Below are 17,379 nucleotides of genomic sequence, written 5' to 3' on the forward strand. Positions count from 1 at the left end.
ACATTTACAAAAACTAGCATTATGCTGAGGCAGAAAGCAAGTTTCAGTACATTCAACAGAATGAAATCATACACAGTATATTATCTGACCACAATGCAATTAAGAAATAAAACCAATTGTTCACACACCCTTCCCAGTATAAAAAAATATGGAATACTACCTGTAGTGGATTGAATTATGTGCCCCCAAAACTCACTGAAGCTTGAGTTGTGTCCCCTGAGTTTTATGTATTAGAAACTTAGCCCCCCCACTGTGACTGTTAAGAGGGTGGAAATCCTATTATGGTAACTGAAATGTAGGATCGTGCAGTTGTGAATGGATTAAAAATGGTGGTCAGGGGCATGGTTCTGAGGACTTTAAAAGAAGAGGAGAGTCTGTCTTTCTCTCTCTGCTCTCTCTGCTTCCCACCATCTTGCAATGTGAGACCACTGGGTCACTGTCACCACCACCAGATGGACTTTGGACTTCCCAGCCTCAGAAACTGTAAGCAATAAATGTTGTTTTTCTTTGTAAATCACCCAGTTTCAGGTATTTTGTTATAAGCAACAGAGATGGAATAATACACTACCTAAACTATATTATGAAGCCAACATAACTAGTTTCGATATCTGACAAGAATATTATGAGAAAGGAAAATATAGGCCAATCTCACTCACAAATATAGTTGTGAAAAACCTAAACAACATATTAGCAAACCAAATCTAGGACAATTGTGCAGAAAAGAGTTAGCATAGCACACCTGACTGCTATCCTTTAAAAGACCTACTACAAAGTTGTGAGGTGCCTGAGAACTTGGATTCGGGGAGGATTCCTAAACACCCTAACTGTTAATAGTGACTCACCGTGCTCAAATTATTTGTACAAAGAATGTGGTTTATGCTGAACACCTGCTTTCCTTCTGGTAGTCCGGAATTTTGGCTCAGGCTAGGCAGAGGGTACCTTCATGACCAGCCCTCAATAAAACCCATAGGCACTGAGTCTCTACTGAGTTTCCCTGGTAGATAACATTTCACATGTATTGTCACAAGTGCAGTGCTGGGGGAATTAAGCACATCCTGTGTGATTCCACTGGGAAAGGCCTCTTGGAAGCTTGCACCTGGTTTCCTCTGGACTTTGCTCCATGTCCTTTTTCCCTTTGCTGATCTTGCACTGTATACTTTCAATGTAGTAAATCTTAGCTCTATGTTGAGTCCTCTAAGTCCATCATCCAACCTGATGGTGGTCTTGGGACCCCCAAACACAATAGGACATCAGAGCAATAACAAAAAAAAAAGGGGGTTTATCCCAGAAATATGATTGCTTTAAAGCAAAAGAATCAATTCACTACATTAGCTGAAAAAAGGAGAAAAATTATACAATAAAAGAAAAATCATTTGATACAAAAAGTGAATATTCATTCACAATAAAAATTTTCAGCAAAAAATCTTCCTTAGTTTGAAATAGGGTAAATAAAAAATACCTATAGCAAACATACTTTATAGTGAAATGCTGAAAGCTCTTCCTCTATGAAACAAGACAAAAAGATGCTTGCTTATCACCCTTGTATTCAACATTGCATTGGAGATGCCAGTAAATACATAAAGGTAAGGAAAAGAAAGAGAACATTAAAAGATTGTAAAGGATGAAATTAAATGGTCATTATTTGCAGGTGATATAATTATAAGTGAAAATCCAAAAGAATTTGCAGATAAACATTAGAATTAAAAAATTAGGTTACTGGATTTATAAGATCTCGATATACAAAAATCAACACAATTCCATATACTAACAAACAATTAGGAAATTGGGAAAATAAAATTTCAAAAAGATTCCATTCTTAGTCACATAAAACAGTCAAGTATCTAGGAATAAATCTAAGAAAACATATGCAATACTTCTACGCACACACAAAAAGCCATTATTTAGAAAAATCAAAGGAAACGTAAGTAAATGGAGGAATATACCATGTTCATGGACTAAAAAACTCATAATCAAAAGATGTTAATTCTTTCCAAACAGATCTATAGATTTAATGTGATCCCAACCAAAACCACAAGTTTTTCTGAGGCCCTTGACAAGTTGATTCTAAAATTTATGTGGGATGGAGAAAGGGAAGATGTTGATCAAAGGGTACAAAGATTCAGTTAGACTGGAGGAATAAGCGTGCACTGCATGGTGACCACAGTTAATAATAATGTATTGTATATCTCAAAATTGCTAAAAATATATATTTTTAATGTTCTCACCACCAAAAATAAGTTGGTGAGGTGACGGATATGTCAATTAGCTTCACAGAATTTTTCTATAATGTATACATAGACCAAAACATCACACTGTACCCCATAAATATACACAATTATTATTTGTCAATTAAAAAAAAAATAAAACAAAATATCATGCTAAAGTGAAATAAGCCAAACACAAAGGCCACATATTGTATGATCCCACTTACTTGAAATATTTAGAATGGGCAAATCCATAGAGATAGAAAATAAAGTAGTGATTGTCAGGAGCTGGGGGAAGGAGGTAATGGGAAATGATTGCTAATGAGTTTAAGATTCCTTTTTGGGGAGTTAAAAACATTCTAAAATTAAATAGTAGTGATGGTTATACAACTCTGTAAATATACTAAAAACAATTTAATCGTATACTTTAAAAGGTTAAATTCTATAGCATGTGAATTATATCTCAATAAAGTTGTTACAAAAAAATAAACAAAAATTTTCTTAAAAAATAAAATAAAATTCATATGGAATGACGAAAACATTTGAAGAGGGGTAGGGATGGAGAACAGAGCAGAAGGCCTTGCTCTACAGAATGTCTAGACTTTTTATGAATCTACAAAAAATAAGAAATGTAACATTGGCTCAAGAATAGACAAATAAACCAATAGGATACAACAGAAGGCCCAGAAATAGACAACAAATTCATGTACAAATGGACCTGATTTATGATAAAGACAGCATTCAGAACAGTGGTTAAAGAACAGTCTCCAGCAAATGATGCTGGAACAACTGGATATCTATATGGGAAAAAAAATGTAATTTGAACTTTACCCTTACCCCCAAAATCAACTCCTATAAGACTACAGAGTTAAATGTGAAAAGCAGAACAATAAGGCTCCTGGAAGATAATAAAGTATCTTCAAAGGGAAGGATTGGGAAAAGGAAAAACCTGTTAAATAGGTAACAAACATCATTAACCATGAAGAAAAAGATTGCTGAATTTGATTACAACAAGAAGTCTTTTCATCAAAAGGCACCATTGAGAAGGAGCCAAGGGCCACAGCCCCCTCCATCCAGAAGCAGGCAAGAGAACACGCCAAAAACACCACTTCTGAATGGGTGGCAACCACAGCCATGGCTGCGGAAAAAGCGGTCTGATGCCAGAGCAGCATGCAGGCAGTCTACCAGACACTGGACTACATGACACAAGGAGAGTCCGCAGGGACTAGAAAAAGAAGATGTCGTCTCTCTCCTCAAAGTCCACTCCAGAGTAACAGAACAAGCAATTGCTGTACCAGGTGACCAGATATCAATGTAGAGATACTAGAAATACAAAAATACAAGAAAATATGACACCACCAAAGGAAGAAAGCAATTCTCCAACACCGGACCCTGCAGAGGAGGAAACCCTTAAAATAACTGAGAAGGAATTCCAAGCAACAATCATAAGGAGACTCTCTGGGACAAAAGGAGACTCAGTCAGACAACACAATGAAATGAGGGGAAAAAAAAAAAAAATCCAGGATATGAAGGAGGAAATTTACAAAGAGATTACTACCTTAAAAAAGAAGGTAGCAGAACTCATGGAAGCAAAAGATTCACAAAATGAAATATAAAACACAAACAACAGCTGAAGCAGCAAGCTAGTACAACCAGACAAAAGGATTTCTGATCTTGAAGATAGTCTTTTTGAAATAACCCAGGCAAACAAAAAAGAAGGAAAAAAGCATTTTTAAAAATGAAGAAAATTTGGGCCGACCCTGTGGCTCACTCGGGAGAGTGCAGCGCTGGGAGCGCCAAGGCCGCGGGTTCGGATCCTATATAGGGATGGCCGGTGCGCTCACTGGCTGAGCGTGGTGCGGACAACACCAAGCCAAGGGTTACGATCCCCTTACCGGTCACAAAAAGAAGAAAATTTAAGAGAGCTAGCAGGCAACCTTACGCTCACAAACATTTGAATCATGGGTGTTCCAGAAGGGGAGGAGAAAGGAAAAGGCATGGAAAACCTATGCAACCAAATAATAACGTAAAACTTCTCAGGTATAGGGAGAGACATGGACCTTCAGATCCAGGAGTCTCAAAGATCCCCAAACAAGATTCAACCAAAAAACGTCCTCTCCAAGACACATTAGAGTCAAACTGGCAAACTCAAAGACAAAGAGAGAATCTTAAAAGAAGCAAGGGAAAAGCATCTAGTCACCTATTAGGGAGCTCCTATCAGACTAACAGCAGCCTTCTCAACAGAAACTCTATAGGCCAGAAGGAAATGGGAGGATATATTCAAAATACTAAAAGAAAAAAAACTTGCACCCAGGAATACTATACCCAGCAAGACTATCCTTCAGAAATGAGGAAGAAATAGTGTATTTTCCAGACAAACAAAAGCTGCAGAAGTTCACCACCACATGACCAGCCCTACAAGAAATCCTCAAAGAAGTCCTGCATCTGGAAACTGAAAAGTGGTAATCACTACCATGAATACACAAGAAAGAACAAAACCCACTGGTAGAACAAAAATGCAAATGAGAAAGGGAAAGAAACTAAATCTTACCAACACAAAAAGCTATAGTGACAATGTAATAATGCCCCTATTTATTTCTGATTTTAGTAATTTCGATCTTCTCTCTTTTTTCTTGGTCAGTCTAGATAAAGGTTTGCAAATTCGGTTGGTCTTTTTAAAAAATCAACTTTTGGTTTTTTAAAATTTTCTCCATTGCTTTTTAACTCCCTATTTCATATATTTCTGTTGTAATCTCTGTTATTTTCTACTTATATTTGCTTTTGGTTTAATTTGTTCTACTTTTTCTATTTTCTTAAAGTAGAAGTTCACATTACTGATTTGGGATTTTTCTTATTTTTAATATTAGGTGTTCACAAGTATAAATTTTCTTTTAAGCACTGCATGAACCCTGCATCCTATAAATTTTGATATGTGGCACTTTGATCTTTATCTCAAAGTACTCTCTAATTTCTCTGTGATTTTTCTTTTTACCCATTGTTTATTTAAGAGCGTTGTTTAATTTCCACACATTTGTGAGTTTCCTGAATTTCCTTCTGTTACTGTGGTCAGAGAACATATTTTCTATGATCTTATTATTTTAAAAAAGAAAAGAAAAGAAAAATTTAAACAAACAAACAAAAAATTCATGGAAAGATTTCCATTATCTTTCAGTTCTATTTTTCCACAAACTGATTGAAGTGTCTTTCAGTTTATATTCTGTTTTATTGATTTTTTTTAATGCAATTAATGTTGCTAAACTTAGATATTTAGTTTCCGTCCTTGATTTCGTTTTATTAAGTGGACTTGTTGATTTGCTTAAAAATTAATTTGCCTTTGAAAAGTTTATTCATTTTCCTCTTGAAATTAATTTGATATTTGCATACTTCTGGAAGACTTTAGAGACCTATTTCAAATAGTGATAGAGATTTTAAAATGAAATATGTAAACCTTAATAAGTTTTACATCTCTTTAAATTTTACATAAAAATTTAAAGCCCGACTTTCTATAGTATTTTATTCTTCATCTGTTATTCAGTTTATGTATTTATTTGAACAAATAAATGTGCATATCCTTGTTGTATTTTAAAAAGAAAAAAAGCATCACTGAGAGTAAAAAGCAAGCCACAGAAAGAGAAGAAATATTTGCAACCATGTAGCTGACAAAGAGCTCGTATCCAGAATATATAACAAATTTCTACAAATTAATCTAAAAGACAGACAACCCAATAGAAAAACAAGTTAGAGACTTGAACAAGCACTTCACAAGACAGAACATCCAAATAGCCAAAAACAAGAAAAAATGCTCAACCTCACTAGTCATCAGGAAAATGCAAATTAAAATCACAATAAAATAATACTACATACCTACCAAATTGGCTAAGATTTAAAAATTAACAATAACAAATGTTCAAAAACATGAGGATTAACAGGAACACTCATACAGTGCTGGGCGAGAATGTAAATTGGAAAATAGACTGGCATTATCTGTTAAAGTTGAAGATACACCTACCCTATGACCGAGCAATTCAACTCCTAGGCACAAATCTGAAAGATGTGTGTGCTGTATGTGTACCAAGGGACATGTAAGAAAAAAAGTCATGGGAAAAAACCACAAATAACCACCAGCAGTAGAACAGAAAAAAAACTGTGATATATTCATACTATCCTATATAGCTATAAAACTAAACAAGCCACACAGATACATACAACATGGATGAATCCTAACAAACAAAATGTTTAATAAAAGCAGTCAGATACTGAGGAACTTACTGAATAAATTTATAACAATTCCAAAAACTAAACTGTAGTGTTTAAGGAAACATACTTCAATAGAAAAACCATAGGAAAAGCATTACAAGTTAGGAGAATGGGAGGGATAGTAATTGGAAGGAGGCACTAAAGACTTCTGAAGGCCTGGCAGTTTGCAATTTCTTGACCTGGTGGTGGTTACCCAGCTGTTATCTTTGTGATAAATCCCTGAGCAATACAGTTTGTTTTATATATATTTAAAAATTATTACACAATTAAAAGAGTTAAAACAAAACAAAACAAAATAAAATACTGTCAAAATCAAAATCCAGTTTGTGGTGGATCAGATTATTTCTCGGGGCATTGGTTACTCTCTCTCTGACAGAAACCCAAAGGCTTGAAATGACATTAACTATCCGGAGGGTAGGGGAGTCAAAGCCAGGGACATACTATGTTACACTGCAGGCATATCCATGTTAATAACAGGAAAGCTAAGACAGAGAATTTGAATGATTTAACCAAATTTAAAGAGAAAATCACTCATGAGGGTATAAAAAAAAGTTTAAATTATATGTTTACCTTTCAACTCTTAATATCACACTGCCTAGTACCTTGGCAAACAATGGAAGGGAAAAGATAACCACAATATGATTTGTAAAATAAGTTCCTGGAAACCATCTCTATATTTGTGAAGTAAAAGTCAGGTTAACAATAAAAAATCTTTTCTCTTTAAGCAGATTTAGGGGGAAAGCTATAATAATTCTTTCAGATACCTATGTTCAGAACTCTTCAACTGAAGCAAGCCTTTGTAAAACGTTCCCATTTACTATCGAAAATGCTATTCTGTTTAGTTAGGTACTATTTCAACTAAATCTTCAGAGACAGATACCTTAAGAAACCCTACCTGCAATCTATTCACTTTTTGTGCTTCCTGCAAAGATACAACATGTCCTTCATTTTCCTGTACCATCATTTGCACTTGATTCTTCAGGTCCTTCACTTCCAGGTCTTTCTGATTAAATACAACTTCATCAGCAGCAAGAGCGCACTAGGAGGGAAAGAAGGCACAACTGATATTCACTACGGAAAATACTCAGGAGAACCCACACAATACCACAAAAACAGTGATTTGATGAGAGCTTGACAATGTCTCACGTTTTTCTTACCCTTCTTTTTCAACTTTTTCTGATTTTTTTCTAAGAAAGGCAGAAACAGTTGAGAGGACCTATCACTGCTGTAACACAGGAACTAATTATCGTAAAGACAGGAATATTTTCCTGATTTTTATTTCCTGCATATGAAAGCCAGTTATTTAGGTTCTAGAGAACATTATATAAGATTTTTACAAGTTTGCTAGAAATGTTGTGAGATTTTAAAGTGGGTTTTTAAAAATCAAGGATATAAATAAGAAAGCATTTGGGCATTTAAATAAAGTATATTTGTTGATTTTGTACACTTTCACTATCAAGAGAGATATTTTGAAGATGTCTGAAAATATGGCTTAAATAGTTTTATTTCTTGGTTTTTGGTGAATTTGCCTGTTTTTAAGTAAAACTGAAATATGCAAATAATCGCAAAACAAATTTTAGATTAAATAAACAGAAAGAAAATGATCATTTGTCAAGGGCCTACTTCATGTCAGATACTGACTTAGTATTTAAAATTTCTCACTGAATAGGCATGCTTCCTTTTCATGAAGAAACTAAGGCTTAATGAGATTAAAACCTCTTCCTACAAAGATACAATGGATAAACCAAACCCCTGAGATTCAACCCCAGGGCCTAACTGGATCCAAAGCCTGTGCTCTTTCTACAAGCTACAGGGAAAGCCAAGAATGGGTAGCCGATTTACAAAAATAGTGTTCACTTCACAAATAAAATTTAATTCATAAAGCATAGTATGTGTGTGACTCTTCCGGATGCGGAAGGGCAGTGGATAGGCCCCCACACTGGGAACCTATGGACTGAGGCCAGTCTTGCTTTTGCTACAGCTTCATGGTGCGGCTTTGGGCAAGTCCCTATATTTCTCTGCTTGGAATCCTTAAATTACCAAATAAGGAGGAGCTGCATAATCCTGATGGTCCTTATAATGCTATATGGTTATATAACCTATGTGACTTCTCTAGTCTATAAAATAAGATATGCGGGGAGGGGGAGGAGGGTTAGGGAGTAATTGAAAAGAGACACAAAGAATAATTACGATTTATAATGATGAACATGGTAATAAAATTGATTTGATCATCACATACTATATACACAAATACTGACAGTCAACTCTGTACCCTATAAATACATATAATCAATTATGTTTCAATTAAAAAAAGTAACTATAATTCTCTTTAGTTAATATCCTCTTTCAATGGGCAATTAATTGTCTACTTGAGAAGCTTAAAATATAATTGCTCCCTTAGGTCTGCCTACTTAAATATTTTTACATATACTTTATAACAGTTTTACTCGGTTTATTATTTACTTAAAAGAGTGTTTATCTGTTCATTTTATGTTAAAATACTAGTCCTGCATTCAAAATGTGGAATAAGAAAGGCAATAAAGTGGCTTCCAGTTGAGATGGTGGAATAGACGGTCCCCAGTGTCACTCTCTCCTACAAATCAACCAATTTACAGTTATTATGAAGCATCGATCGACAGCAAAGCTATGGCCACAAGAGCTTGGGAGAAGAGGAGGAGAAACCTACTAAGTTCATGAAGGCAGAAGAAGTCACGAAGAGAGAAGGAGAGGACCACTCCAACCATCTCGAGCACCTGTCACTTTAAAGCTGGCCCTAGTGAGCCCACAGAGCAAAAGCTGGCAAAAGCTGCAGCTGTGCCCTTCATATGAAGTTGCTTGGAGGAGGCAGCAGGAGAGAAGAGGGCCTCAGTGGCCCCCAGGCTAGCAAAACCACTAACAGTGTTCCTGTGGACCCACATAGGAGAGAGGAGTCACTCAGGGGCCAGTGAGTCATCACAAAAGACTGGCACACGGCCTGTCCCATGGGAAGTGTTTGGAGTGTGGGCAGTGGGGGAGAAGGGCCCACTGGGGGAACCCTGGGGCACAGCATGGACAGCTGATCTGCCTTCCAATCAGCAGAGACCCACTCAGTGGAGACTGGTCAGGAATACAGAACTGCAGAGGGTGCAGTTTGCTGAAAAGACTCAGGCCCAGACCAGAGTTTCCACACAACCCAGGTGTACTGGATCTCACAAGACTTGGAAGCACTTGTAAGGTCAACAACTAAAACCTGAGCTGCACTAAAAGCCTTCCCCAGGGAATCAGCAGCAAAGCAGCAATGCAGCTCAACCACAGGGCTCAAGTGCTGGTCCCCACAGGAAATTTCTCCATTTTATTAGTAAGCAAAGGACAACAAATTAGTTCCAGTGCAGAGTTAAAGTGGTGGGAACAGCAAATAATCCAACACAGAACTGAAAGAAGAAAAAAAATACCCACAGATCAGAGACAAAGTCTCATATTAACTAGTAAAAGTCTAACACTACCAAAGAACATCCATAAAACCCAGAAAGACCGGAAGCCCCCTGGGCTCCCAAGCAGGAGGAAGGAGGGCTGTCGGCCTCAGCTATGCCCCCACAAAGACCACACCCAGCCCAGTGATGACCACCTTGCCGCTGCAGGAAACGCACCAGGCTCCTGAACTGGGGTCAGGGGGGTGGTGGTCAAGGGCCTCAGCCCTGCCCCACTGACATCCACAACCAGCCCAGCAATGATCACCAAGCCACTGCCAGAACCCCCTGGTCTCCTCTGCTGGAATGAGGGGTTGCCATGGGCCTCAACAAAGCCCTCCCTCCTTCCTACTCTTCCCACCCTATTTCCTTCCCCCTTCCTCTCTACCATCACCAACAACTGCTCTACAACATCTGAATGTAAGAAAATGTAAAAAGAATGTAAAAAATATATATTAGTAAATAGATTTGTCTTAAAAATAAAGAAAAGCTAAGAGAGCTAGCATACAACCTTAAGTGCACAAACATTAAAATCATGGATGTTCCAGAGGGGAGGAGAAAGGAAAAGGCATGGAAAACCTACTCAATTAAATAATAATGGAAAATTTCCTGGGTGTAGGGAGAGACTCGGACCTTCAGATCCAGGAGGCTTAAAGATCCCCACATAGATTCAACCCAAAAAAATCCTCTCCAAGACCCATTATAGTCAAACTGGCAAAGCTCAATGACAAAGAGAGAATCTTAAAAGAAGCAAGAGAAAAGCATCGTGTCACCTATTAGGGAGCCCCTATCAGAGTAATGGCAGATTTCTTGACAGAAACTCTACAGGCCAGAAGGAAATGGGATGATATATTCAAAATACCAAAAGAAAAAAACTGTCAGCCAAGAACACTATATCCAGCAAACCTATCCTTCAAAAATGAAGGAGATATAGTATATTTTCCAGACAAACAAAAGCCGTGGGAGTTCACCACTACAACCAGCCGTACAACAAATTCTCAAGGGAGTCCTGCACCTGGAATCCGAAAAACGATAATCAGTTCCATAAATACACAAGAAAGAACAAACCCATTAGTAGTACAAAAACGCAAACTAGAAAGAGAAAGAAACTAAATCTTAGCACCACAAAAAACCATGATGACAACAAATCAAAAGCAAACTAACTCTCAAGTCTCTCTGGAAGATAACAGGGAAATGATATATTTTTCTAAAACCAGTAAGTAAAAAGGGAAGAGCTAAGCATTTCTCCTGTCTTTCCTATATGAATTGTCGCTAGGGTAACCATAAACCGCTGAGAAGGGAACTTTTCTGTCTAGCAATGTATCCCTGCTAGTAAATAAAGAGGGAATAAAACAATTACAGTATGGTACTTTGCAAACCTCGATTAAAATAATGGATCTAGCAAATGATCATCAATGACTGCTAATTTCACAGAGAGACTACCACACATAATGGGCCTCCTGCAGTAAGAACATATACCTCTGAAGCCACATCTCATCTGAGTGAATCCAAGCCTCGTATCTAGCAACCAATCACCAGGAAATGCAAGGGATGGTGGAACATGTTAAATGACACTACTGGGATGGAGCCAGCAAATACAAACCTTGAGAAACTTTATGGAATAAAAGGAAAAAAATTAAATGAAAGGAAGCTATAGATTAAAAGAAACTCAAGAGACAGCTGACATAGCAACCAATGCAAGAAGCAGAACTTGTCTGGATCCTAATGTAGCCAAATCAATTGTAAGAAAGAAAGAGGGAAGGGGAGAGATTTGGAGAAATTTAAACATGTTTAATGTTTGATTATATTAAGGAATTAGCATTGATTTTTAAAATGTGATTATATATTGCAGTTATGTCTTTTATAAAAGAGTCCTTATCTTTTAGAGACACATACTGAAATATATACAGATGAATGCTTTGATACTGGGATTTACTCAAAATAATCCAGGGGGAAGGCAGAAAGAAAGTGGGTGGTGTGGTACAAATAAGATAAGATTGGCCATGAGTTGCTGATTGCTGTAGCTGGAATTATTGTATGTGTATTAAATTTCTCATAGTAAAAAGTCAAAAAATAAATAAATAAAGCTTTTACTTTCGAGTCAGTCTTATTATGACTCTGATTCTTTTTTCAATAATAGTTTTTTCCCATCCTGAGTAATGTGCAAATTATTTTTTAAAAGATAATCTCTCAGGTTTCTAGTATTATACTAAATTATTTTTATTATACTGTTACTTAAACGTTTGTATGTTTAAAGCTCTTATGTAATATAGAGTAAAAATAAGTTTATAAATTAAATATGAAAGAAAAATACCTAAAAATAACAGCATTAACATAATGTGATGAATGATGTTGTTTTGCTAAAACTAAATTCCTATAATGTGAATATGGCATTAATGTGCTATGGCACAGTTTTTTTTGTTTCTTTTTTTTAAGTGGCAGGTATTATATTCCTCCACCATTTTCCACTCTTCAAAAAAAATAAATAAAAAATGAACAGCATCATGGAATTTGGGAACCCTGTTACTTATGGAACAACTGAAGGACCATCCATTTGTCCACTAGATTGCAAATTCCATGCAGGCAGAACTACGTGTGTCTTACTTTCCAGTATTTACTCCATGACACAAAACGTTCATGCAATAAATGTTTTCTGACTGAAAAGTGGAGAAATGTAATTCTGAACTCAATATATGTATATGCCATATGCATACTTGAACATATCTTCATTCCTTAAATATTATCAAATATGTTGATTTGTTGGGGTTTTTTAAAATCTATATTCCGGACTCAAGGGACTAAGTATTCTTTTCTTTCAAGAACCCATAGAGGGAGGAAAAACTGAGTAAACTATGTAACTTTGTTTCTGAAAATGTGTTTCTTCCATCCTATAAACAACCAAATGTACAAGGTTCCATTTAATAAATAAAGCATATAAAAATACATTTTAACCAAAGGAGAAAGGAAGAGCAGCAAAGAAAGGTATAAAATGTGAGGAGGAAGCAATAGGAAAAGAGGCGGTGGTAGAAAGAAAGAATAAGGGAAAGACAAATGAGATTCTACATACTGTCCTTTTTAAAAACCTCAGTAATTCCAAAATGACTCGGAATTTACTTGCCAAAGAAATTTAGACAAGTTACTCCTTAAACAACTTACTCACAAAAATGATGTCTAAGTACCTGGCATTTCTTAAGCTCCCTCCTGAGCTGGAGAAGTGTAATATGCTGTGATCCTTCTTCCAGGTTTCCAGTTTCTCGGTTTTCTCGGAAAGAGGTAAGGACAGGCTTCCAGACCTCCCGGGTCATGTTAAGCCACTCCTGCAGTTTGTGTTGCTGATTTTGGTTTAGTCTGACAGCACCTTTTAAGTCAACCAGGAAGTTAAAGGCTTCTTCTATACAATTTTGGTAACCCAGACATTCTTCTTGTAGCTCAGCTACTTGCTCCTCAAGAGACTGGATCCTATTTTTATCAGGAGTCCCCTTTCGATGGATCTCGCTAGTTTGGCTGATACTAGTCTGCTGGCTTTGCAAAGCTTCTCGAAGCAACTTCATCTCAAATTCCATTTCGTTCATACGGTCTGACTCGGGGCTGAAGTTTACGGTAGGTTTGTTTCTAATGTTCCGTGCTCTGCTGGCATATTTGAGAGAATTTAAGGACTCATCAAAATCTGAGGAGGATGGGCTGACACATGTGATCATGACAGTCTTGGCACTGCCTCCCAGGGAATCTTTCAGAAGCCGGGTGATTTTAGCATCCCTGTACGGAATATGTGAACTCTTCCTGCGTCGGTCCCCAAGAGCACTTATAACATTTCCTAAAGCCAGCAACCCACTGTTGATTTGGATGGACTCTTTGAACCGTTCACCAGTATTCCCAGTTTTGGTTACTCTTTTTAATCCAGCCAAATCCACAAAGTGGAACTTTGAGACAATATGGCAATGGGAATACCAAGATCCATCTTTAGCTGCCTCCATATTTTTCTTAACTTGGCGAATGCTGATTGTAAAAATTGCATGTGATCTACTGGAGTGCTCATTCATTTGGGTGGTACCTGTATGTCTCGCTGCATTCCCCATCTCCAGAAGACTCATCACTTCATCTGCATTCTCCACATGGCATTCCTTGGCTCCAACAATCACTTAAAATAGCAATAGCAAGATTTTAACCAAAGTTTTCATCAAAATCCAGTATAGTTAAATTAACCACACAACAGTATCCATTTGCTAAATAGCCAGCCAACATAGCCCCTTTAAAAAAAATCAACAGCATTTCAAACAATAGTACCAAAGACAACATCATTGAGTAATTTTACATACTCTTCCAAAGGACCTGTTTTAACAGAAAGAACTCATTTTGATATTTAAATTCTAAAAGGTGTAATGTTTTTTAAAAAATCAATTTTCTTTGGAGTTACACATCACACTCAATTCTTTAAAATGACTGACAAAAGAAAAACTCTTTATTCTAATATTTTGATTTATTCAGTCTAATAGACTAATAAAAGATAATAGATTATATAATTCAACAGAGTTAATCAGTAGTAGGTTAATTAAAAGAAATTAGTTTCTTTTCAGTTTCATTAATATTCAAGCCATCTTTAAGGATTTTTGGTATTATGGAATCATAATCAATAATAAGTGAAAAATCCAGTTTGAAAATGGATATGCCGTACATAATTGAGTGCAAAATAAACAGATGAGATAGCAATTCAAAAAAAGCAAAAAAGTTTCTATCACAACAGCGGAATAAGGACCAAAAATAATCTAAGCTTACTACCTGAACTCTGTGTTTATATCCAAAAATATTTCAAAATGGAGTAGGTGGATTTGGGATTTGAATCAGAACAGTAAAGCTTCTGATTCCATGCTCAGATTACAGTGCTATGCTATACTTCCTCTTTCCTCAGACCTTGTCATGTCACTATTTCTTTGAAAAATAATCATTTTACTTACATTATTTCCATCATAACACTTTTTTAACAACCTAGTTCATTTAAAGTTCTAAAGTACCTGTACTAAAAACAGTCAGAGTTAAAATATCAGGGTTTATAGAATATGGCAATGTAACTATAAATCACAGTAAAACTTCCATGAAATTTTTTTTAATGTTAGACTATAACTTAGCACTGTGGTTCTCAAACGTAGCTGCAAATCACCTGGTAGCTTACAAAAAAGAAAGTACCGATGATCAGGCTCCACCCCAGACCAATTAAATCAGAACCACTGAGAAGCTTTTTAAAAAGCTTCCTAGGTGATGCTAATTGTGCAGCAGCCAGGGTGAACACTGCTTCACACAGAGGTACTACAGAAATATGTCAAACAAATGCACTTTAGTTATGAGTGGGACATTATACAAGACACATGACAGTTTGTCTTAAGATAATTTGTTACATCCTTCCAAAATTTTTGCAGGATTTATATCAGCTATGGAATATTTGGATCATTATCGGGAGTGGTAGTGTATACTTCTATATTGTTTGATGTTTTATGATAAACGTAGGAGTTTCCGTAACTTTTTGATAAAAGATAAAAACATTCAATAATTATATTCCATAAGATACAGAAGCCCAAAACAAAGATGAACTGTTCAATAATTATGTAACAATACTATAAAGTACCATGTATACTTTCTTCCTAAAAAATAAAACAAAAACCAATTTCTTCAAACATCCAGGAATGCCAAAGCTACTAGGACATTCCATGGAGGCAAGATTTACTGCTCCCTGCAGGCTTCCATTTGAATGACAAGAGACATCTTACTTTCCTAACTGCTAGAAATGTCCCCTATGGAGTCACTCCTCTGGCAGGATTCTTTACCTCTAGGAAGGTTCTACTAAACGTGCTTTCTAGGAGAGGAAGACATCCAACAACAGTCCGAGAACAATGTTAATAAAAATAGAGAAATCCTGAAAACAGCCTAAACGTCCAATAATGGACTATTAGTTAAATAAATTGTTATAATACACTCATGAGACAAATTACCACGACCACAAAGAGTCATAAATATATAATATAATATATTAAGTGAAATAATATAAATATTAAGTGAAAAAAATGAAGTGCAAAACTATATGTGGGTTGCATATATATTTTTTTAAAAATAATTACATGTGTACAGAAAAAGAAATCTGGAAGGAAACACACCAAAAAGAGAAGATGCTATTTCTAGAATCCAAGATTAAAGACGATCTTTAATTTTCTTCCCTATTATTTTTCTGTTTTCAAATGTTCTATAAAGAAAACATTACCTTTTAAGCAGAAAAGCATTATTCTTTAAAATACTTGCATTTTGACCCTCCCATACTACTCTCATTTCCAAACAGATAGGTATTAGTGAATGAGATTAACAGGTTGCTAGCACAGAAAATCAGAGAAGTCAACCTGTTTGTTGAGAAGCACACCAAACAGGTAAATAAATGTCAATATGGATAAGAAAACCATAAACTCTCTAAAAGAGAGAGAGAAGAAGAAATTGGAGTGCTGGGACAAAAATCAAAGATGAAGAAAGCAAAGTTCTGGGTCGAGCTGGATGAACACCTAAGAGAAAAAGCCATCTCCATGCCGGTAGCTCTGGGAGAAAAAAAAAAAAAACATAGAAAAACAAACAGCCTGTATCACAGTCTCACTTAAGGTCAATCCAGAGGGGAGCAATTACAGGAAACAAACATCTTGAATTACAAATTAGCAACTTTACCTTGCCTGAACTTCTGCTTTTTCACCTGGGTGATTTCACTGATAATCAACAAGCTGTTTGATTTTAAAGTAAAAACAAACTCGTTTTGCTTGTATGTCTTTTTCTTAAAGATTCTTTGTACTATATCCAGAAACTGAATTCAATTATCTCTGTTTGCTAATGAAGGCTATCAATAAAGTAAGCTACTTTACCTGTGTTTCCTTTTTCATCTTCTCGAATATGAAGATCCTTCATGGATGTCTCCAATTCTAAAAGATCTCTTAGATCTTCCTTGTATACTTCTATATAAGACACTTTAATACTAAAGTCAATGCTAGGATTTTCACAGATGTTTTGAAATATTTCTTGAATGGCTCGAGGAATAATACCCTTTTGACCCTCCACAAATGAAGCTGAAAATTTAGAAAAGAAAACAGATCTAGAACTTTAAATATAAGAAAAACTATAACTCAAAATTAACAGTTAATAAATTTATTTTCTTATATTTCTCTATATTATAAATTACAACTATAAAATTCACAACTATAAAAAAAAAAACCACAACTATAAAATTCATAGGTAAAAGTTTTCACTTGCATCCCTTACTCAGAATTCACCCAGGTATTCATTCAACAAATATTTATTTGGTACCTACCATGTGCCGGGCACTATTCTAGAACCCTGGGAACCATCAGTGAACAAGATGGGGGGGGCGGGGGGGGGAATCCCAGCCCTTGTGGGATTCTACTGAGGAGAGAAAGACAACAGCAAAAAAGAATAACTGATAACTGAATCACATG

At 35.9% G+C, this 17,379-nt stretch overlaps 1 protein-coding gene across 1 annotated transcript in view; it reads right to left on the reverse strand.

Moving 5' to 3' along the window:
- Window positions 1-17,379, reverse strand: part of LOC134368912 (kinesin-like protein KIF27) — a 44,520-nt gene that overhangs the window by 19,648 nt on the left and 7,493 nt on the right. Inside the window, exons 2-4 of the mRNA XM_063085149.1 lie at window positions 16,792-16,992; window positions 13,087-14,045; window positions 7,357-7,500 (exon numbers count right to left, since the gene is read on the reverse strand). Of these exons, the coding sequence (XP_062941219.1) occupies window positions 7,357-7,500; window positions 13,087-14,045; window positions 16,792-16,992 (1,304 nt within the window). The remainder of the gene's footprint in view (window positions 1-7,356; window positions 7,501-13,086; window positions 14,046-16,791; window positions 16,993-17,379) is intronic.

Source organism: Cynocephalus volans, chromosome Y (assembly GCF_027409185.1).
Source record: "Cynocephalus volans isolate mCynVol1 chromosome Y, mCynVol1.pri, whole genome shotgun sequence".
NCBI classification, from domain to species: domain Eukaryota; kingdom Metazoa; phylum Chordata; class Mammalia; order Dermoptera; family Cynocephalidae; genus Cynocephalus; species Cynocephalus volans.